At 38.2% G+C, this 22,352-nt stretch overlaps 1 protein-coding gene across 2 annotated transcripts in view; it reads right to left on the bottom strand.

Annotated features, from left to right (window-relative positions):
- The window catches only part of DENND5A (DENN domain containing 5A), a 67,678-nt gene that overhangs the window by 18,698 nt on the left and 26,628 nt on the right, over positions 1–22,352 (bottom strand). Inside the window, exons 5-13 of one of the 2 annotated variants that reach the window (XM_061999297.1) lie at positions 18,314–18,501; positions 11,461–11,778; positions 8,947–9,162; positions 7,828–8,062; positions 7,238–7,388; positions 6,544–6,637; positions 3,322–3,453; positions 1,566–1,718; positions 683–787 (exon numbers count right to left, since the gene is read on the bottom strand). In XM_061999297.1, coding sequence (XP_061855281.1) covers positions 683–787; positions 1,566–1,718; positions 3,322–3,453; positions 6,544–6,637; positions 7,238–7,388; positions 7,828–8,062; positions 8,947–9,162; positions 11,461–11,778; positions 18,314–18,501 — 1,592 coding nt within the window. The remainder of the gene's footprint in view (positions 1–682; positions 788–1,565; positions 1,719–3,321; positions 3,454–6,543; positions 6,638–7,237; positions 7,389–7,827; positions 8,063–8,946; positions 9,163–11,460; positions 11,779–18,313; positions 18,502–22,352) is intronic. The other variant, XM_061999296.1, reaches the window with a different exon arrangement.

Genomic DNA, 22,352 nt, shown 5'->3' with positions numbered 1-22,352 from the left:
GAATCAGCAAACAAAAGATCCTGCAGCAAACAGATGTCAACGATCACAATGAATGTAAGAACTCATGCAGTATGTATCTGCCTGCTTCTTTTACCATCATGTTACTCTCCTTTAACTTCACCAAATAGCAATGATGATGCAAGGTTTATCTATAAGGGAAAGGAAGACAGCCTAAGGAAAGCAGTGGGACAGAGCATGGACAAGGGAATAACCAAGGCCTTCTGAAAGTTCAGACTACTTAAGTCATTAGACCCTACACACGACAATCCTCCTGCATTGCTCTGGGCAAAAGAAGGTGGGGATTCACTTTATATGTGAAAAAATCAGTAGGCAGCTAGTGTAAGACTATCAGGGTTCATCAGCAGGGAAGAGGTAAAAGCAGGGACTGGTGGAAGGAAAGTCATCCTCATTACTATTGCCAACTGAGAAAGAAGAGTCTTCCTTGGCTCATTATTGAAAAATAAAGTAAAATTGATGTATAAAACAGCAGGCTTTTGCATATTTAATAAAGGCCATAGACAGCACGCAGAGATATGTTGGTGCTTTTACTTTTTTTAAATGTGGATCACAATATGAGATGCACTGCACTTCCCTCATCAGGCCTCTATTATATTCCACCACTCTATTTATTCCACCATTCAGCACTGCTTGCCAACATCTGCAATCAATCCAAAACATTAACCTTATGTAGGGTTGGCCGTCTGGTGGTCTGAAAGGCCCAAATCTGAGTTGAAGCAGAGTATACTGATGCTCTGTCTTCTAAGACGAAAGCAGTACAGCTTCTATCCTAAGTGATATACAAGAGGGAAGGGAGAAAATCACATGATAAATCTTCACATAGAGAACTGCTATATAGTTTGAGGGAGAGTAGACTTAAACACTGGCACTTGGGTACTGGGAACAGAGATACTGAATTACAGTTGTCTGGATTATGTACACTTATTCTGCACATTCGTTTTTAAACAGTTACCATCTTCACTGTCCTTGCTATTCCTTTGCACAGAGGAGGAGGAAAGGATAAAGGCCTTCCAAACTCCAAATGGAAGAGCAGAACAAACAATTATTAACTTCATATGAAAAACAACACCTCTAACTAGCGATCTTGTAAACATCACTTAACTACCCCTACATCATTTTGGAAGAACCAAAATAGCAAGAGTCTTACTCTTCAAAACTAAGTTACCCTTCATGAAAACAAATTCCCCATACCATATCCCAGTGATACCTTAAGCAAATGCTGCCCTATAGCCTCTACAGCTTCATTAACAAAAGCATTAACAACAAACAGTTTTATTTGTCTTCCTGTTAAAAAAAAAAAACAAAACATCAAAACCCACAAATTAAACAAAAGACCCAGGTCAAATGGAAAGAAAGTCTTCCAAGAAATCATCTGTGGAACACATTTGTATGTGCTCTTGCACATACCCCAGCACAAACATTTGAGACAGACAAGGGAACAGTAACTGACATAAAAAAAGGCTGAGGGGACGTACATACAAATATTTTAACATGATTATATACAAACAAAAGGCATCCTCTGAAAGTGCAGAGAGGAAGATCCTCACCTGTTTGACTTGCAGACCATGGCTCCATATCCTTTCTAAGAGGTCACACAGACTGGCTATCAGGGTGTTTTCTTCTACACCTGTGATATTCACTTCACCATGACCTAGCTCCACAGCTTCTCGACCCATTTTTTCAACCAACATCCTCTTGGTCTAAAAAAGGACAAAGCAAAGGAAAGTTAATTCTTTCTGCAGGAATTTCCAAGATCACTTACATATTTAAAATCATAGAATGTAAATGATCCTATGATTCTATAATTTTAAATTACAGTTGTAAATATAACCAACAAGGAAGCACACGACAGCAAAGACTTGGCAGAATAACTGGGCCTATGTAGTATTTCTGAGGCTACTGCAGAACCACTTTTTTTTAATCCCTGTTTTTCAAGTCATGGCAGCATCATGGTTATCACCTTTCAGCCTCTTCATCTTTCTAACGGGCACATAAACCTCCACAGAGCAGCCCCAACAAAGAGAAGAGCAGGCCATACATTAACAAGCTGGAGGCCTGCAGCATATTCTTGGGTGTTCTTTTAAGCCTGGTAAGTGCTGACTGGGAGCAGTACTATATGTCCACCTCCTCCCAGGGGAGGTGAACATGCAAAAGTGTTGAGGGGATGTGACATTCCTGCGAGACCCTACTGTCAGAGTATTTGCATTTAAATCAAATCCATTCTGCAGTGCATCTATCAAGTTTTCCCATGAACTACATTCTCCTAAACCTGCACAAATTCATGCTGGTCAACAAAACTCTCACCAACTCTTAAAAAGTAGTCTCCCAGTCAGAATATATTCATCATATAGGTACCTGGGGGGAAAAGTGTCCAGGGAATAATTTATGCTCATCTCTTACACACTTTTCATCCTTGTTGCTATTCTAGAGTAACTCTCAAATAAGCAATGTATCCTTAGGCAGATATGTACCATCTTAGTTGTGGCAAAGAACTACAAGTTGGTAATTTCTGTCTCTGCTAACAGCAGGCTCACTACATTGACTAGAGTTGCATTCCCACAGAGAAAGAGCCAAGGTGATCTTCAAAGATTTTCACTGTCATATGCCTCTGTTAGTGAAGCGGATTATTTGGATAGTTTCATATGTACCAAAAACTGCTTGAAATCAGAAGCAGATGCACATATTTAACATGATTTTACAAGAAGTTGCATACAATTACTGTATTACCTCCACTGACTTAAGGCAAGAATGTGTCTATTTGACAATTACTCTCTTTACTGTATCTGTATAAACATTAACATTTAGTTCAGATTAGTGTTCTGCTAAATATATACTGGTGAAGCATGTCTACAAACTATTGCCGAATTTAAGTTCTTGAAATCTTACATTTCAGAAGTTTCTTAACTCACTTCCTTTAGTTATGAGAAAAGTTCCTGCATTTTAATCACAATCTCCTCTTTTGGAGTATTCACTCTTGTTGAAATAGTACAATCTCATTAGTGATAACTGAAACATCCTGTAACAGACATGGGCAGCAGAGTGATAAAGGCCCATCAGAATATTCAATCTCTGTCCATCATTTTACATTCTTGATCATACATATATATCTGCTTGATAAAGTTTCTACTCCTTGCAGAATCTATAAATATGTTACCTCTTCATGAACACCTCATTACCATGCAAAAATCTATATAGGGATAACACAGAAACAGATGTCGGCAGATGGGGGGTTCAAGCATATTGGCCATGAAATGGACCATAAGGACAGATATGAGGTGCAAGAGAACAGAATTATTTTATTACCTTATTTCGGCATTCCTTCAACAAGCCTTCTACAAACTTCCAGTTTGTTTGTGCAATTACTGATGGAGAGAGGTTAGACAGTTTGGGCTGCCGAATAGTGCTGCCCAGATTCCTGGCTTCTTGGATATACTTCTGTGTTGGGGTAGAAAATTGAGAAAGACAGATGAAAAAGCAAGCGACTACTTTATCAAGAAAACAGGGTAAACTTAGCTTTAAAGCTCACCCCTGTGCAATGAGTAGGGAAGGATCACATTCTCTTTCAGAAAAGGTCCCTTTTTATATCCAGCATTATATTGGGCTAAGACAAAGTACTACTTCACTAGAGGTCAAACCCCCATTTACGTTGTCTGTCTAGTATTAGAAAACACATTGCTGAATAACAAAATCACAATGTGAACTGGCAAGGATATTTAGATGCATAGAGATTCAATTACTCCCTCCACCACTGAAAATTGTGTGGTTATTTTTCTATATAAAAATGACAGTTTGTAATAATTACCCAGATCAAGACTAATCAATGGGCAAACTGATCTACACGGGGACTGCAAGGACTTTGCCTGGAGCTTGACAACATCTGACATCTGTGCTATGCCCTACGTTCTTGCAGATCTCATATTTCTTAACCATCCTTTCTCTCTCTCTCATTCTTTCAGGAGCCAGCTGCAAAATGCTACTAACAGCTCTCACTGGTGAACCGTCTGTATTTTTCAGCAAAATCGTTTCCTGAACTCACTCTACTTGAAAGAGCTTTTCTGCTCCTCTTACTGCCATCAAGGAGTTGCCATTGTTTTCACCTCAAAGACAAGAATAATATGATAAATATTTTGAAAGCCAGGTGATGACAGATTGGTTAAGGCACAGCTAGCTATGAATAAGTTACCAAGTCCTGGACAGGCACTAACAGAATACAGAGTATTAGTACATATTTCAAATTAATAAGTAACTTGTCTGGCTTACACCGAAATAATGACCAACTGAAAAGTCAGTGAATAGACAGATTTGTCAATCACATGTGATCTTTGCAAAGAGCGAAAAAACACATCTTCTCAATTAGCCTTGCACTACAGAGCTATGATATATATACATTTAATTATGCATCTTTATCCAGAACGATGATTACAGTCATATTGTGCATTGGACATACCAGATAACGCTCTGACACAGATTTTAGAGAGGGCATGAAGGGCCAATCATGCTGGTCCCAGTCTAAACATAACTGCAACTGAAGCTCTGACATGGAAAAGTCCAGGTGCTGGCAGGACAAGTTGGCAGCAAAAAGCCAAGCAGATCATATAAAGTGAAAGTGGCAAGCACATATGAAGGAATAAAAGCAAGCATGCAAAATAGAAAAGGAAAAGAGTGAAGACATAATACAATGTGTAACTCCCAAGCCTTTAACATAAAAATAAATTTGTAAGCAATGAATCTGAAAAGAAAAAAGAAAAGATGGTGTTCAGTCATTGGTTGGTGTAAACTTTGCCTTCCACTAGGTACAAGTATTTGTAAGTTAAAAACCACTAAGTCTCACTTCCACAGGGTTTTGTTGACTACTCCAAAGCTTCAATTTGTCTAAAACTCACAACACCGCACTTGGAAACCCCTGCCTCATACTCGGCCTGATCCCAGGGCTCATCTCAGAAGGGCTCCCTTGCTATTCTTTCAAATTTATTAGTAAAGTCTCTGGTTCACCTATGAGAGGGGGACAATGTTCAGTCAGTAGTATGTCACCAAAAGGTAAGGCATAAAACTCTAAACCACCATGACAGCTTAACCTGGTAGTTTGTACCCTCATGTATTTCTAACTTTTATGCCTCAAAAATTACTTGCCTTCTGTGTCAGAATAACTCCTATAGAATAATCAATTTGTAAAGAGTCAAAACACAAATCAAACAAAAAACCCCAGTTACTAGAGGTAGATTTTTGCCTTTGTTATTACTTACTTGGTATCTCACAAGTTTACATGTGCTAAACATTGCAATCATTAAAAGCAATAATGACGTTACAACTCAATTACGCTTTACTTCTGTTACTTCTAAGTAAATGGTATTTTAGAGTTACTTAAGCATATGGAACATGTCAAAGCCAGAAACTACTCATACTTTCTTTATTATGCATTCTTCTATTGCATGGTTATGCATGACATAAAGGACACTATACTTCAATACAATTTTAATAAACCAATGAGAAAATTCTGGAAATGAGTACACTGGAAAAGCAACTAACTCATGGCTATCACAAAATAATGAACTGGCAAAAATACTTTTGACAACACTATCCTAACAGACACAAGATTACTTTAGAATTCCAAATGAAGCTTTTCTGAAGATATTTAACAAAGCAAGATAATGAACAACATACATTTAAACAAAAGCAAAGTTTTGGGGTTACTAAACAGAAAAACTAATGAAGGCATTTTAAACCAGATTATTCTTGGAATTACCCATAAATTAACAGTGCAACAGCTTGGAATCTCTATAATATAAATGAGAAATTGTACTGTAATTAATTTACATCATCCAGATCTTTCAAAATCCCTTCACCACAAAGAATAACTGTGTCAGCTGTAGAAGTACTGCTGAGAGAAGTTATCAGCTCAGAAAGTAAAATCCACATCAGATTGTGCCATGCAAAAAAAAGGGCAGACACAAACCTGACAGAATGAGTGGGGTTCACACTCCCACTTTAGCATGAAGTTATGTGTCAATTTGCCATCTTAAGACTTCTTTTATGGTCAACAGAAGAAAAACAGGCACCTCCAAAAGGCAATGCATTTGATTTTAGGATGAAATTCATCACTCTCTGGAGGTGGTTATATTTGTTCCATCAAATATATAAAAGCAGTACAAGGTTACTAAATTTTTGGAGAGATAAGAAATAGATGGCTAAAAACTCTTAAGATTAATTCCCCATTCCCTGCCTCCAACTTTTTTTTTTTCTTAAAAAACCTTTAAAGCATGTGATGACATTTTCAGGGAACCCTCCTATACAAGGGATGAAGTAATTTTGTCCTGACAGGGAGTAAAAATAGTGTAAATTTTAGAATAAGCAAACTAAATCTTCTTGGTCTGCTAAGGACAAGGAACTTAATTTGTCTTAAATACATGTAAGGGAAAAGCAGAGATGAACTGCAAGTAGGTGTCTGGACATTTCATAAAGGTTACAAGCATTATTCAGGTAATCATGGAAAAAATAATCAGATCTCTATAGCTGAACAATTGTCACCTCTCTCTGATCATTGTCAAGACGCAGGTGCTCTGTGTGTTGCTTCTGTCTGTCCTTCCTCCTCCACTGTGCAGGAGCATTTCTCTTTGTCCACCTACAGACAGAGCAGTATTATTAAGCAAATGTCAAAAGAGTTAGATGAAGGGCAGTGGCAATGGGGGAAATAATCTTGTATTGAACACACTGACATCAATTATATAAGAAAAAGCGCAGTTGCAAATACACACAAAGAATCTCTGCAGGAGAACCCAACACTGGATAACCAGAGGATTTCAGAAAATTAGATCACACACACCTGATTTCTACTTTTCCATTCTTCTGTGATATCCAGTTACAATTTACACCTTTTTTCCTCTTCCTTCAAAGTTTTTATAAGATACCTAAAATACTTGCTAGCTCTTAACTGAGATCCAATAATGAGATCTGGTTTTGTATCAACAGTAATTATAAGTAACTCAAAGTATATCAACTGTAATCTCAAAAACATAACAAGGCCAATTTGGTTCTGGAAGTCCATATTTTAAAAAGAAAAAAAGCAAAAACCAAGAGACATAACAAAAACACCTACCACACACAACCCACCCACATCATCTGATTTGTTCTCACTTTAAAACCATATTGAATTATGCTTTCTATTTAGTATCACTCTGTAGAACTTGGCCAGAACCAGTACCTGTTGCCCTAGCTTACTCACTTGTTGCTTGCTGGTCCAGTGGATAAAACATCAGACTGCAGCTTGGGAAAAAATCCAAGCTCGTATTTCCCTTGTCCAATTTTCATGTCCAGCAAGTGTGGGTGTACTGCAGTGTGATCTATTTTTGCTAGCCTCAATTCAATAGATTTCTCTGAAATAGTAAGGAAGTTATTTTTTAAAGGTATCTTAATCAGATATATATGTATAATCAAACATCGTGAACTAAAAGCAGATCTCAAATTTAAGAGAGAAGGTGGAAGTTTCTTACTGACTCAAACGGGTACACTAGTACAAGAGTGTATTAAACATCAAAGAACTGCCACCAAAAGGGGAAAAAAAATGTTTATCTTAAGCTCAAATATTTTTCACACAACATATGCAGGTAAACAGTTGAATTCAATTAAACTTTACACAAATTTCATCTCGCATCTCAGTTCCCTATATCACACTTAGTTCCCCAGTTAAGCTTTTCACCTTTGCTTTTTTTGGTCTGTATTTTTTTTTGATATTTCAAAGCATGAATCATTACTTAACAAGTAGTTTTGACCAGATGTATTTTAAGTGTCAAGAAAGCAGTTAATTACACTTACCAGCCTCATCAATGGTAGTGCACTTCTGATACATAGATGTGCGCAGAGTAGGTGTCCTAACATTTAGCAGCCTAATTTTATCCACTCTAGAATCAAATACTCTCAAAACAGGGTCTTTATCATCTTCATCATGGCACATAATCTTATTGTCAATAAAAGATGCAAACATTTGGGTCTCCAGGAATCTTGAGAGGAAAGGCAAGTAAGGTTCAGGCTGGTCCGACAAGAAAGATGCCTAACAGACAAGAGGCGATAAAAGTGTTTGGGAGTCTGCAGAGAAATACATCCACCAAAAGCATCATTTTTTCTAATCAAGAATGCATTACAGTGCTTTTCTATCTCTGAAACAGGTAGTCTGTACGAAATCTTCAGTTTCATGACAATCCACTACTATATAGCACAGTAACTACTAAACTGTGATTCCAGCATTTCCTTAAGTTCCTAAATATTCCAAGAGAATCCCAGCAAACTATAACAACAGTATCACAGCTGTGGATACTCTGTACTCCTGGCTGGGCTCAAAGCTTGCAGAGTTGATGAGAATCTTTTGATACCATTTAACGGGAGTCAGATTAGCATTTTAGCAGGCAGTGCTGCAACATACTCTTCACCCATGTGAACTATCCTGCTGGCAAATATCTGACCCCCAGTAAAGAAGATAATAGTAAAATGCGAAGAATCGGGTCTTGTGTTTCCCTAGAAAAGAGCTAGGGATACATTTTGTACCCATATATGTAAGACTTATGTGGGGTCATGGCTTTATTCATAAACATATTCACCAATTCCTCTGTTTAAAATAACCAACAACACCAAATTTCCCCAAAATATCACTTTTGCTAGTAACTTCAATGTAGAGGTTAGCCACAAAGTGAGGCTTTCTAAGCTACTTATCTACAGTAAGCTGTATTTTTCCACAATATCCTTAAGAGTATCTCTCTAAGAGTGTGCGTGTGTATCTTTCCACATACAATATGGGACTACTTTGGGCAATGCTGAAACTTAAGAAGGAAATCCCAATTTTGTCAGTACTGTTTTCCATTTTAAGGCCAAATAAACCAAGTATTAGGTTTGAATACTGTTCTCCTCTTTACATTGATATATCTTCTTATTACAACTTACTTTATCAAAGTTTTGCATCTGTTCCCTGTTTGTAAACCAAGATTCCTTGTCCTGACTGGGCTGAATGACAAACACTTCATAATCTGCAAACATTTGTGTAAAGCGGTTGGCAAAAACTTCACGGATTTGAATGTTCAGCTGGTAAATCTTGAATTCTTCTTCATCACACTGAATTTTAAGATCTTTTTTGCTAGTGGTCTCCTCTCGCACCTCCAACTGAGAAAGTAAGGAAACACACAAAAAAAGTCTGTACTGTTGCTTTGTCAGGTATTCCAGGTACACAAGACCTTCATCTGTTATTCATTTGCTATTCTTCAAGTCAAAATTTCAATTTAAAAATTACTTCTAGTTTCAGGCACTGTAATAAAATAGCAACGTTTAAAAAACCTAGAAAGAAAATCTACAAAAGTTAAAATTTCAACAGTACTTTAGTACTGGTTGCACTGGATATGTTTTAGATGAAAAAAGGACAGATAGTAACCATATGTGTGCTCACAGATGCCGTATACTAACTTTGTTTTACCCTTTAATCACTTGCATAGGTTTTTTAGAGGTTTTTACTACCTCTGCATATTAGGCAAATACAAATTTCTGTCTGGTATAATAGAAGTCCAAGTTTGTTACTGTAACAGTTTAATACTTACCAGCTTTCAAATGAAGACAGAAATGCACAGTAAAAAGAACCTGTGCATGTCTAGGAGCCAATTTCCTGTAACCTAAATCCTTACCAGTGTAAGGCACAGTTCATCACTACACAGCCCAGAGTAATCTTTAATGAAATAAAACACATCTTCTGTTAACATGTGGGCTAAGATTTATGAAAATAGGAACATGAGATTCCTATATTCAATTCCTATTAGTATACATAGGAAGAATATCTAGGGAAAAAAATCAAAGCCACAAGGACCCATGCAGTAGTCTTGAGTACACATTTTCTACCTCTGCCTTTGCACCACCACCACACATAATCAAACACAATATCTAGAGCTTACAACATTTGCACAATGATGCAGTTGCTGTGTTATAAACACTCTGAGGTCAGCTATATAGAACATCCTACACTCTCTGCTAGAGGGAGCTCTGCTATTCAGCTATACCTTCCTAGCACTTGGCATCTCTACTTTCTTCATGAAATGGGTATTGGCATTAAGCAGGTTTTTAGTTACCTATGTGAGAGAATTTTGACAGTTATTGTAGGCACAAATGTGGCTTGGACCAGCCAGCTTGAATAAAGATGGTAGGGACAAGTTAATGCAGCTGGCAAGCTACTGCCAATTATCAGAAACAGGTGCTACAAGTTAATCAGTTGGGCCCTGGGTGATCACATGGGCAGAAGCAGCACATAAGGAGGTAGCTAGCAAAGGAAGGGTGGCTTCCAGTCAACTCTGCTGGTTGTACTACGTTGCCCGTGTACATCTCTGCACGTACATTACCTAGATTCTCTACATCTTTGAATGAATACTGCTTGCACCACTCCAACAGTTATACACTCCTATCATCACCAAAAGGCTAATCAGACAGGACTTTAACTACTATGGAAGACAGTACAGAATACATAAGGCCTGAATGTACAAAAACTTCGAAGAAATTAGTAAGACTTGTACTTTTTCCCATCACTTCCAATCCAGCAAAAGAACAAAAGCTTCTTACCAATCTTCCCCTGAACAAGAAGAAAACAATGAGAAATAAAAACCTGAGAAAAGCAACAGAGCTGATTTGAGCATCTAATCCTATCTTGTAATCAAACACTTCTTCTTGCAGCCCGCCCCGCACCTCCTGCCCACAAAGTAGCTCTCCCCACCAATATGTTGTAGGTCACAGCATTTCTGTTTGTCCCCATCTGTAGCCCAGGTTACAGTCACATGGGTAGGAGTCAGACTCAGTAATGAAGAACTGGTCAAGAAAATTTAAAAACACAAGAAAAAAAAAAAAACCCTTGCTAAAAAAGATCTTAACTCCATTCCTCAAAGGCTCAAAAAACCCAAAATGGTCTTTCAGGTAATACCTTTTAGGCAAAAAGGGACACAACTCTTTTTTACCCCAGTTACAGTAGCCAGAAAAATCCAACCAGGGTTTCCATAAATGCAATTCACTTGCTGGGAACCACACACTAATACACTCTACAACATTGACTGGAAAAAAGCATAATCTATAGCATACATACAATATACAAGCAAAATTATACACATTCCACACACAATGAGAAAGATACCTACAGAAACCAAGATTGGATTCCAACTTCAAGATTATCTGGTTGTCAGTTTTAGTCATGTAAATCATAAGAATGTGGAGTAAATTTAGAATAAAGTTTAAAATCAAGAATAAACACGACAAGCTGTATTTTTAAAGACATTATCTTGGCAAAGAAACACATTACACTCTAAGCTTGCCCTTGTCTCTACAGATCTTCACAAGGTCTAAGTTAACAGAAAGTACTTCTTGTGAAGAGACACAAATAGAGTCTTTGGACCACAACTTCAGACCAGAGAGGATGCAGATAATCTCATATCTTACCTTTTCTAGACTCACACCTGTTCTTTTAACAAGTGCTTGGAGTCTTGCAATAGTCTCATTTTCCTTTAGCAGCTCATAGGAATTCAAAGGTGATCCTGCTATGTTCCCATTTCTTTTATCAGAAACCAGGTCACATGCTCTGAGGCTCTTCATCTTGGAGGCACTTTCACTGCAGTGAAGGTTTCCCTCAGGCGGAATTCCAAAAGCCATCAGTATCTCTGAAATTTCCTGAATGAACTCAAGTTTATTTGGGAACTGGGGTAAGTCTTCTGGCAGCTCGATGAAATGGTTGTCTACATCCACAAAGCACAGGTTAGCCTGGGATTTAATATAGAACAGGATACCGTTACAATATCACCAAGTACAAGGGTCACATTCTATTCATCTTTGGGTTTTATGCTTATTTTAATAATTTATTTTAGAAGTCAAAAACATTTGCATTTGTTTGGTTGTTTTGTAAAAGAGACTTGCCCCAATCACAACTGCACTATTTGGCCGGCTTTGAAGAAAGCAGAACGAGACACACAGTTCTAGGTATTTCATGAAGGTAGCTAAGAAAAAAAGACTCATTTTCAAGTTGTTTACTAGGTACAAAAGAGACTGTAGCATATATTAGGTACAGATATGTGAATCTTTTCATACACATACAGCTAGAACTTCACTAAAAATGTACTGTAAACCGAACTATTTGCAATACTACATTACACATGTGCATAGGTAAGCAGGTGACTGAATGTTGCTGAGATTATCAGTCCACTAAGAGATCCAGCAAATTGCAAAGGTGTACCAATATTGCAGAAGCTGCAATGAAGTTATCTTCTCCTTTTGTAGGCAACTTGAGAACTAAAGCAATTCCTTAAATGTATTTAGAGGTTTGTTTCCAAGGGAAAAATAAATTTAACTAGTTTCAACCTCTATCTCATTTACCATCAATAAAGACCAAGAAAAAAGAAAACAAAGGAAAACCACCTATGTGGCTTCCACAGCAACATCAAAAGAAGCTACTGTCTTTCAAAGAGTTACTTCACTCTTTGGTGAGAGTCAGTTTCCTCTTTTGGCTTCTGCACTGCAAAACCTGTATCAAATGGTTTCATGCATTACATAATTGCACACATCACAGTAATAACCCCGTCCATGTGAAAAATCTACTTGGAAAGTGGAGTATACAGAAGCAATTTTGCTTTTCTCTAGAGGCATTTCAGGTTTTGCCCAGTGCAGAATTAATATGGACTGTCACTTTTTTGTTTAGCCTTCCCTACACGAAATCTCTTCACCCAGATCACAGAGTACATTCACCCTAGCATCAAGACTCTAGAGCAGTCAAATATTGTTTTCTATGTTGCTGACCAAAAGAAAAACTCAACTGCTACATACTTTAGGAGCAGATTGCTACAAGAGAGGGCACTTATCATCATGTGATAAAACATTCTCCTGAGGCACTATGCTAAGGAACAAGGGTGTCATATCTGATTTTTAATACTTGCCTTCCCCATAAACTTTCATTATCACAAGCACTGTGGTGTCCAGGTGAAAGCCTTACAAACCTTAGGAATGTGGATGAAAGTAAGTCAGTGTTCAAGTATCTGATGCCAAAGCCTGGTCCCATGAGGTCAACAGCATAGCTTTCCCTTGGCTCAGTGGGGTCTGGACTACATCCAACCATTCCAAAGCCAGAGGACAAGTGCAGTTCTTTAGTTTGACCTCAAGTACAATAAGGGCTAAACCCCATCACAGATCTAGCAAGGTCTGCATCAAGCCCATATCCTTCCTTTCAGCTCTGTTCAAAAATATAGAAGGAATTGTTTTAGGTTCTGTCAAAAAGACATCTAAGGAGGAACTAACATTCACGAATAATGAATAAGTTCCTCACTCCACTGACGTCCTAAACAGAAAACATGTTTTATTTTATACATTAATATATAATTAAACAGTATGTAAAAAGATGCCCACAGCAATTGAGAACACTCAGTTCTGGTGGCACAATCACCACTACTTGAATTCTCTGTGCAGCCTAGGTGCTCAAACTAGAGGTTACATACAGAACTCCACATTCTCTCCCAGATAGTCAGATTGAAACATGGTTCCAAGTTAAGGCTTCTGCTTGAATACAGCATTGATAAACCAAAAGACATTCATCTACAGCATGTATCACCTTTTGCATTAGGTCTCAACCTTGCAAATAACCACTGACTTCACTTAACACACAGGAAACATGGATATGCAAATGTATACATACACACAACTGGCTTGTGGAAACCATGTTTACAGTGGTCCTCAGTTCTGAAGGATGCTCTTGTGCCATTTGTGTATGCCAACACTGACCTTTCTCAGTACTGCCGCTCCTCATGTCAACCCAGAATTTGTGACTGAGACAATACACAGCTGCAGCTTTCAGAAACATGAACTGAACTCCTCAAGTCACTGTTTAAAACATAAAAACTGAAGTCTGTCGATAAATCTCCAGTATTATTAAAGACCTATCACACCAGCAGATAGCCTGAGAATACATACAAAGTAGTGATTATCTTTCAAAACAATTATCTTGGTCAGTCTGGTCTAAAGCTGTTGACATTAAGAGAAGAAAAGGCTTTTTAAGAGATTTTTCTTATCTTCTAAAACAACATACACAAAAAAATAGCATTGAATAACATCTTTTTAGTGGTTGAAATACAAATATTGAGAATATCTCTGTCAGAAGCTAACAGAGAACTGAGTTTTAGCTTTTTTTAAATCTTATGACTTTTCCAAAAGAAAAAGCTATTGACCAAGACCCTTGGTATCACTTCACTAAAAACAAGTTTTTTCAATCGAGATACTACTTTTGTTTGATTTAACTTATTCTGGGATATTCAGTGTTGCTTATTTTCACTCAAAATAATTGCAGTATCCAGTAGCATGAAATGGCCCAGATTAACTTGTGTGTGAAAAATGTACTGCTACACCACTGCAGAAGTTTATTCAAAAGGAAATTCAAAGACACATTAAAAAAACCACTTTATTTTAATACTTGCTGGGTTTAAGATCTGCAAGAAAGCTAGTTTTTACCACTTTTTTGATCAATTTTACGATAATCAAACCACATTTTTACCAGCAACTTGGGAAACAACTACATGTTCTTCCCTTCCCCTTTGATCTTTGCAGCACCTTTTTCTAGCAACACTTCTCCCACGTCCCCTCTCTTCTCTTCTGGGTTCCTTACAAGCCTCTGATGTAGCTGTCAAGTGAAACCACAAGGATGCTCATGTGTACAGAAAGAGTCCTCAGCAAAGCAGCAATACGTACAAGAACAAGCTTAACTTTATGTGCACTGTATCACTGACGTGTACAAGAAACTCAATCCTACAGTAAGCCTCAAGACTTTTCTGCAATTTTACTGGGTCACACACAGTCAGTTCTTCCAAGTTATTGGTGAGCTTCAATGAATTCTCCATCGGGCACTGTTTATTGACGTACACAAAGGATAGTCTAAACTTGAATTTTGTAATAATACAACTAGTTATTTTGCTGAAGATTTTCTTCATCACCATCAATTTGAAAGATAAAGCTGGGTTTCCATGTTCCTGTGGTAAGGTATACTCCTTAAAGCACCAGATAAGTGACTATAATATGGGACACTATCACCACAAGCAAACCAACACAAGCCTTACGGCATATGGGTGCAGAAACAAACCTGACCATGTTAGGACAGATAGTATTTTCATATACATGAGCCTACAACAGTTTTGTCAGAGACCAGCTCTTTCCAGGACGATGAAGGACAGGCGGACCACTGCTCTTAGGGCAAGTGATAGTTTATTACTTCTTCATAGGCTCTTTTATAGTCAGTACATATCGCAAAGATCATCGGTTCACATCAACAAACAATATGAATATGTGCAGTTTCTATATGCTACAAAACAATCAAGTATTATTTTACAAAATTTATGATGTTGTTTACCACATATCTTTAATGCATGTTCCGTGACTACAAGACATCTGGTACTGTTACTATCGCTTACTCTAAACACAGAATGTGCTTGGTAAAACCAGGGCTTTGTTCTCATGAAACCAACCCTTTCAGGCAGGTTCCTACGCTTCAAGGAGCCAACCCTTTCAGGCAGGTTCCTACGCTTCAAGGAGCCAACCCTTTCAGGCAGGTTCCCAGAAACGATTAACCCTTACCAAGCAAATCCTTTCGAGGGCCATTCTACCCTTTCAGGCAGAGTGGTCTCATCACAGTTTGAGTAAGACAAGTTATTCTTTAAAAAACTTCATTATAAAAATCACAGTCAAGAAGTCTACAATGACTTCCATGCTATGCCAGATAGTAATATTCTTCAACTGAGAAGGGTAACTAGATTTTCTGTCAAAGCTCACTTCCTTGGCCCTTTTCTGTATTTGACATTACTTTCTTTTAACAGCAGTTATCCTGTGCATCCATGTAAATAGATTAGCAACAGAACTCAGAATAAACAGGAACATACAATAACTCTTCATACACCCGTTGCAATAAGTAAGGAAAATTTCTGTGCCATAGCTACACTCCCAGCCTGCAGTGCTAAGGCTTTAACAGTTCACAATAAACCTTGCTCAGCAGTAACTACCAGAGGGGTTTCTCAGGCTGAGCCATACTTACCATGTACAAAGCTTTCAGAGCTCACTCTTGAAATAAGAAAGAAAAAAGTTGAAGCTTCAGCGTTTCAAGTTTACATCCTGCAGTAAATCCCACGGCATGAGCACACTGCTGCTGATACCTTAGTCCTATGTGTCCACCCTGCCCTGCCCTCACAGACAATTCTCATCTCTAAGATGCCATCAAAATTCTACACTTCCACCTTCATAAAAGGCTGACTGTAAACCAAAATGTAAACTGAGGTGCCAGATTAATTTTAATATTACTTAGAGTTCATTTTTAACATCTAAAAGTAGATCAACTACCTTACTCTAAACCTCCATAATAAGCCAATAAAGCACTTCAAAAGAATTTTGTTTTCAAATAATTTAAATATTTATTTGTAACTATAATATGTTAACTTAATTGGATGCATTACAGTTCTTTTAAAACTAGGATTTTTTTTACAGAAGGAGGACAGTCTTTTAGAAGCCTGTTATAACAGTGAAAACATCCATAGTACATATTAACATGCATACCCATACATGCATTTTAGTTCACTAGCTATTCTCTCTAAAAAGTATACTAACGATATTAATTAGGTCAGCATATACAGAATTTTTGTCAAAATGCAGTAAACCAAAGCAATAGATTATTTTCATGGCAAGAATATACACTACTCTCCTATTAATTATGCCAGTGGAAAAAAATAGAGGAAAAAAAGAAACTGAGAGAATACATACTTTATTTTTCATAGGAAAAAAACCCAACAGTTTGAAGGGAGATTTTCCTTTGAACTTGCCAGGAAAAACAAATAAAAACTATCAGCATATGGATTTGAGAAAAAGAGCAATGTTGGCATGGTGACCAGACTGGAGGTTCACAAAAATATCTTGTCTCTAATTTCACGCAGCTCTTTTTAGGACTTTTTTTTGTGGCAAGCAATGTTGCAGCGCTGGCTGGTCACGAAAATGAAAACCAGCACCACAAACCCCTCTGCCTGCCACACTTCCTCTTTTCCAGTAATGTGAATGGTAACAGAAGAAAGCAGACAATCAATAAAATGGCAGATATTAGACAATCCTACCAGTGCCTTTAAGTAGGGTGTTCCCCATGGTTTATGCAGTTCCTGCCTTTAAAAGTTACAGCTACAGGTGAGAAGACTCTAGCAGGGGCCAGAGCTCAGTTCCACTGATAATAACTTTGTGAGCACTCACTTCCTACAGGACTACCTGACAGAGATCTCCAGCTTCTTGACAACAGCCAGTCAGACCATACTGTAACTCTCAGCATTTTCTATATACTAGAGCAAATAAACCATTCAGTGGTGCTCAATGAGAGAAGTCATTCAAATGACTGATGGAACTGCCTCAGGAGCCAGCCAGACGCCAGCCACGTGACATACTTTCCAGAGGTGGTTACTGCCTCCTGCAGACATTTCCTCTGCTACCTTCGGTAGTGCTCAACCACTCTTGCTCCCCTGACTCTCATAAACAGCTCTTAAACTCTCTCTCGGCACATCCCTAAAAAGAATATTTGTGAAGTGAACAGAGTGATAAAGTAAATAAAAACAACCTCTAAGCAACTAGAGTATAGTCTCAGCCCCATGTATGAGTTGCTGAACCTTTACAGACCATTTGCTGCTTCTTTATACAGTGGCTGGTGTTAACAGAGCCTCACTACAAGGGAGGACTTTCTGAGTGCTAACCCACTTAGCACCAGTTTGCTCAAGTACCTGCTTTTTGCTGCAGACAGCAGGATGCACTCTAAAAGAAAATCTGAACTTGTTTTGGTGCAGACACCTGACAAGCTGGGTCCATGTAAGCCAACACCAACTCAGAAATGCAATGCAAAGAAACTCAACCTAATCCTGTGCAGCCAGAAATCAGCACAGCACTGAAGCTAGTCAAGCTTTGCTGACTCAGCACCACACAGGAGGAGCTGTATGGCCTCTTGGCCACAGCTGGTGAATTCACATTACACTTACATTTCCTGTCACTACTGGGCTAAGTTTTGCAACTCAAAACATTCTTTTTGCACCACTGCATCAATACCAGTATTATTTCAGTTTCATTTTATCAGAGCATATAATTTCTGAAACAGGACTTTACCTGTCTATTTCACCAGATTTTCTCTAGCATCTCCAAAAACAAATAGTAAGAATTTCACAATGACTGTTGCAGTTGGCATTAGTCTTTTGGCTCATTTCTCACTTCCCTCACTATGTACAATATTTAATCAATCAAGACAAGCTCCTCTCACCTCTTGAGGAAGTTCCAGCTTAGATCTGTCATCCAGCCCATTAGAGTGCAAGCCCATGAGGTAAGGGACGGGAGCATCTAGAAAATGAAGGAGGGATGCTGGAAGTATAGGAACATACACATGCTGCCACTGAAATGGAAACATTAGTGCTGTGATGGTCTCTGCCACAGTCATCAGTCTCTGATAATCTGAAAAAGATCAAGAAAAAAAAACATTTTCTTTCAAAACATTTTTAAGTAAATTAATTTAACAAAATGAGAGCTTGCTTTAAGACAGAAACCACAAAACCCAGTACTAGCTGAGCTGCATCTTAATGAAAGCCCAGACTTGAATACTCAAGCACATTTTGCCTAAACAACAAAGAGAGCTCAAGGAAAAGTAGGTCAATTCTACAAGTCATATGGTAATGAGCAAATTAAGTATTAGCATCCTTTAAGTCACCTTCTGCTATGTATATCAGGGTTACCAGGAACACTAGTTAAGAGTAAGGAAGTGGTACTGTAATCAGTTAAGAAACACATCAGAAATAATTTCTTTTCCCTGTGCTTATGCTTTCTATGGAAGCCTTGGATGGAACCCAAGGCAGCTGGTATCTCTCAGATAAACATTTTTAAAAGGGTGTTTAAGTGTCTATAAAGCATGCTGTACAGTAGCCAACCCAACAATGTGACTGAAATAACTGTGTAGAAAATAAAAAGGATTAGCGTTGTTTACCCTTTGCAATGTATGACCAAAGTCTCAGCTCAATGTAAAACCAACTCATCTCCTCCTAGACTTTAACAGCAGTGCTAAACATACCTGTGAAACAGGCATATCAAAAGATCTTTTTATTCAGCAGATGCTGGCTAGAGCTGTATATGTCAGCACTCTGCTTTTATACTACAGAATCACCTTAAATGGGTTTTGATACCTATGCACCATAAAAGAGGAAGCAACATCACATGAACTCAAAGCACATGGGTCTAACAAAACTGAAGAAACATTCAGACTGCTTTCAAACTGCCAGGGTGGAAAGAGTATAAAAAAAGCTCACAAGACTGAGACAATTCCTACTTTCAGTCAGGCTATAAATACAGCACAAACTGGAAACACAGGATACCTTTCTCATGATATTGCAATAACATTCAACTTCAGCCAGGAAAACGGGCCAATAAGAGGAAAGAAAAAAATCAGTATCCTACATGTATGTGGTGGAGTGTGGGGTATGCATGTCTTCTCCTAACATGTTCATAAAATTACACACACTGTGACACTGGAAAAGACACTTGAATGCATAGGTTCAAGTTTGATGTTTCTGAAGCTGTTGCACACATTGTTGCAGGGTACAGGTGAAAGCCTGTTCTAAACACTTGCTCTAAACAAATGCTATGGAGAAAAATAAAGCTTAACTGTGTGCTTTTTAAGGTTATGGCTTTAATTCTAGCCTTTAGCCATCCTCCACTCAAGCCTTCAGATAGCAGAAGACAGAGGGCCAAGAAATTCAGTTCCTGGCATCTGTGATTAATTTTGTTCAAAGAAAAAGTTGCAGAGTTTGGGATCTGCAGAGTCCCACATCCAAGGAAAACTCAGCACAGCTTTTGTTAACATCAGTCCTAATTCTGCAATCTAGACTTTTGATTATTCTTTTCAAATCAAGGTCTGCTGGTGGAAAAGGTCTGCTTGTCACTGCCCCACAGTAGATCTACTGCAACTGATAGAGTCTTCAATTAAAACAAGAGAGAACAGCTTAACCAGTTTAAAATTTTTGACAAGCTTAGACTGAAACATGTTATGGAACAATCAATGAACATTAGCAGCAGCACTCCCCTGTTCTGCCTGGCCACCAGTTTCTGCCTACACAACTACTTATTGGTTTGCAGCTTTAATCACAGCCTGACTACAAAGAAGCAACGAATTAATGATAAGCTCTGGGAAGAAGAAGAATCCATTCTATAGCCTATATTCTTCATCTTTATAAGGAATTTTAAATGTAGACATAGATATATAAACATCCCAGCTGGTTCCTATTCAGTATGTTTATTTGAAAGAACAAGTCTTAGAATAGAAACAGTGTTTTCCTACTACCCCCTCCCCATCTAATCCTGTGGGCTAATTTAAATACATCTCTCTCTGTCATTAAGCTAACTTTAGTATTAACCTTTGAAATTAATTACAAAGTAACATCAATAATTCAGAATTTCTATCCACTCAGCAGCTACCTCCTGCAACTGAGTTATCCACAAATGCTGCTCTCCCATCCACAGCTTAAGCCATTCCCAACTATTTGGCCTGCATGCTCGCAGCCTGCAAGTAACAATGACTACATTCTGCAGGCTTTATGCACATCAGGAGCTGCTGGCAAAAGGTAAAGACAAAAGCAAGAGGCCTGCAAATATCACAGAATCATAGAATGGTTAGGGGTTGGAAAGGACCTTAGAGATCATCTAGTCCAATCCCCTGGCTGAAGCAGGTCCACCTAGATCAGGTCACATAGGAAGGCATCCAGGAGGGTTTTGAAGACCTCCAGAGAAGGAGACTCCACACCCTCCCTGGGCAGCCTGTGCCAGGGCTCCCTCACCTGAACAGTAAAATAGTTTTTTCCTTATGTTTAAATGGAACTTTTTGTGTTCCAGCTTGTGTTCCATTACCCCTTGTCCTGTTAATAGATTTACCATAGAAAAGAGTGATGTCCCAACCTCCTGACATCCACTATTTAGATATTTGTAAATATTAATGAGATCCCCTCTCAGTCTCCTCCAGACTACACAGCCTGAGTTCCCGCAGCCTTTCCTCATAAGGAAGATGCTCCAGTCCCCTGATCATCTTGGTGGCCCTGCACTGGACTCTCTCAAGGAGTTCTCTGTCCCTCTTGAGCTGGGGAGCCCAAAACTGGATATCAATCAAAATGTTTATGTTACACCTGCCCTGAGAGGTATGGAGTTTGTCTGGATTTTGAGTACAAAAGCACTAATTTTAAAAATAAGGGGGAAGAAGCACTTTGGTAGTGAACTTGCTCTTGTTTTTGAAACCAGAATATGCTTATCTGGTATGTCAGACTCCTTAGAGGAAACATTTAATTGGGACTTTTACTTCAAACAAACCCTTTAATTGCAGTAAGAGCAAGCTGAGGTTAGTAGAAGCAGTGGGTCAAAGTACTTGCTATTCATGTTCAGTTCTGTGTCTGATGGGCTGATTAAAGAAGTCTGCACTAAGCAGGAAGTTTCCTGCATAAGAAGAAAATGTCCTACTGTAAGAGATGAGAGTTGGACAACATGGGATTAATACCGCAAAGAAATAAAACTAATACTTTAAATCTCCAGAGTGAACGTAATTTTAAGCAACTGAAAAACGATGAGAGGAATGATTCAAAAGCAAAAGAAAGCAGGAAAAACACTCCAACCCTATTTGTATTTAACAGCAGTGGCCAGAAAATAAAAACTGATCAAGATGATAGTGCAGCAGTGGTGCACTGTATTTCTCCTTTTATTGTTTACAGATGTTTAGAAAGTCAGCTCCAAGCATATTTCACAGCTGTCTTAACTCAGTGCACACTTTTCCGAAAAGCCTTAGGTGTTCTACACAGATTAAGAATAAGTCCATTTCACAGATACTAGAGCAACAAACTGCAGGAATGCAAATCAGCTCCCACAGCATAAGGGCACTACTAAAGGCCTCCAGCAATACTGTCTCTGCCAGAGTTCCTCAGCACTGGCTCAGGATTAGCAGCAGCTTCAGATTCCTCGCTGTCTTACAGACACTTGCATTCTTCTAACACTTTTACAAATGGAAGACAAATCCCTCAAGGTAACAATCAAACTGAGATATTCATTCCCTCCATTTGCTTTACACTGACCAAAACCAAACAGGCTGTACCAATACAGTGGGATAAAAGAAAAATTTCAAAAAGCATAAAATCAGAAACATGTCAACAGAATCTTAAAGCAAAACCCATTCACTGCCAAGGTAAGTTACTACTGTTCCAAGGACTCACAGCAATTTAAGATGTTAAATAATTTATTTCAAAAATAACTTCATTTTTCAGCAAAGTCCTCCAAGAATT

Source organism: Colius striatus, chromosome 7, assembly GCF_028858725.1.
Source record: "Colius striatus isolate bColStr4 chromosome 7, bColStr4.1.hap1, whole genome shotgun sequence".
NCBI classification, from domain to species: Eukaryota; Metazoa; Chordata; class Aves; order Coliiformes; family Coliidae; genus Colius; species Colius striatus.
The sequence above is the reverse complement of the archived record's forward strand: the minus strand, read 5'-3'. Positions and strand labels throughout refer to the sequence as shown.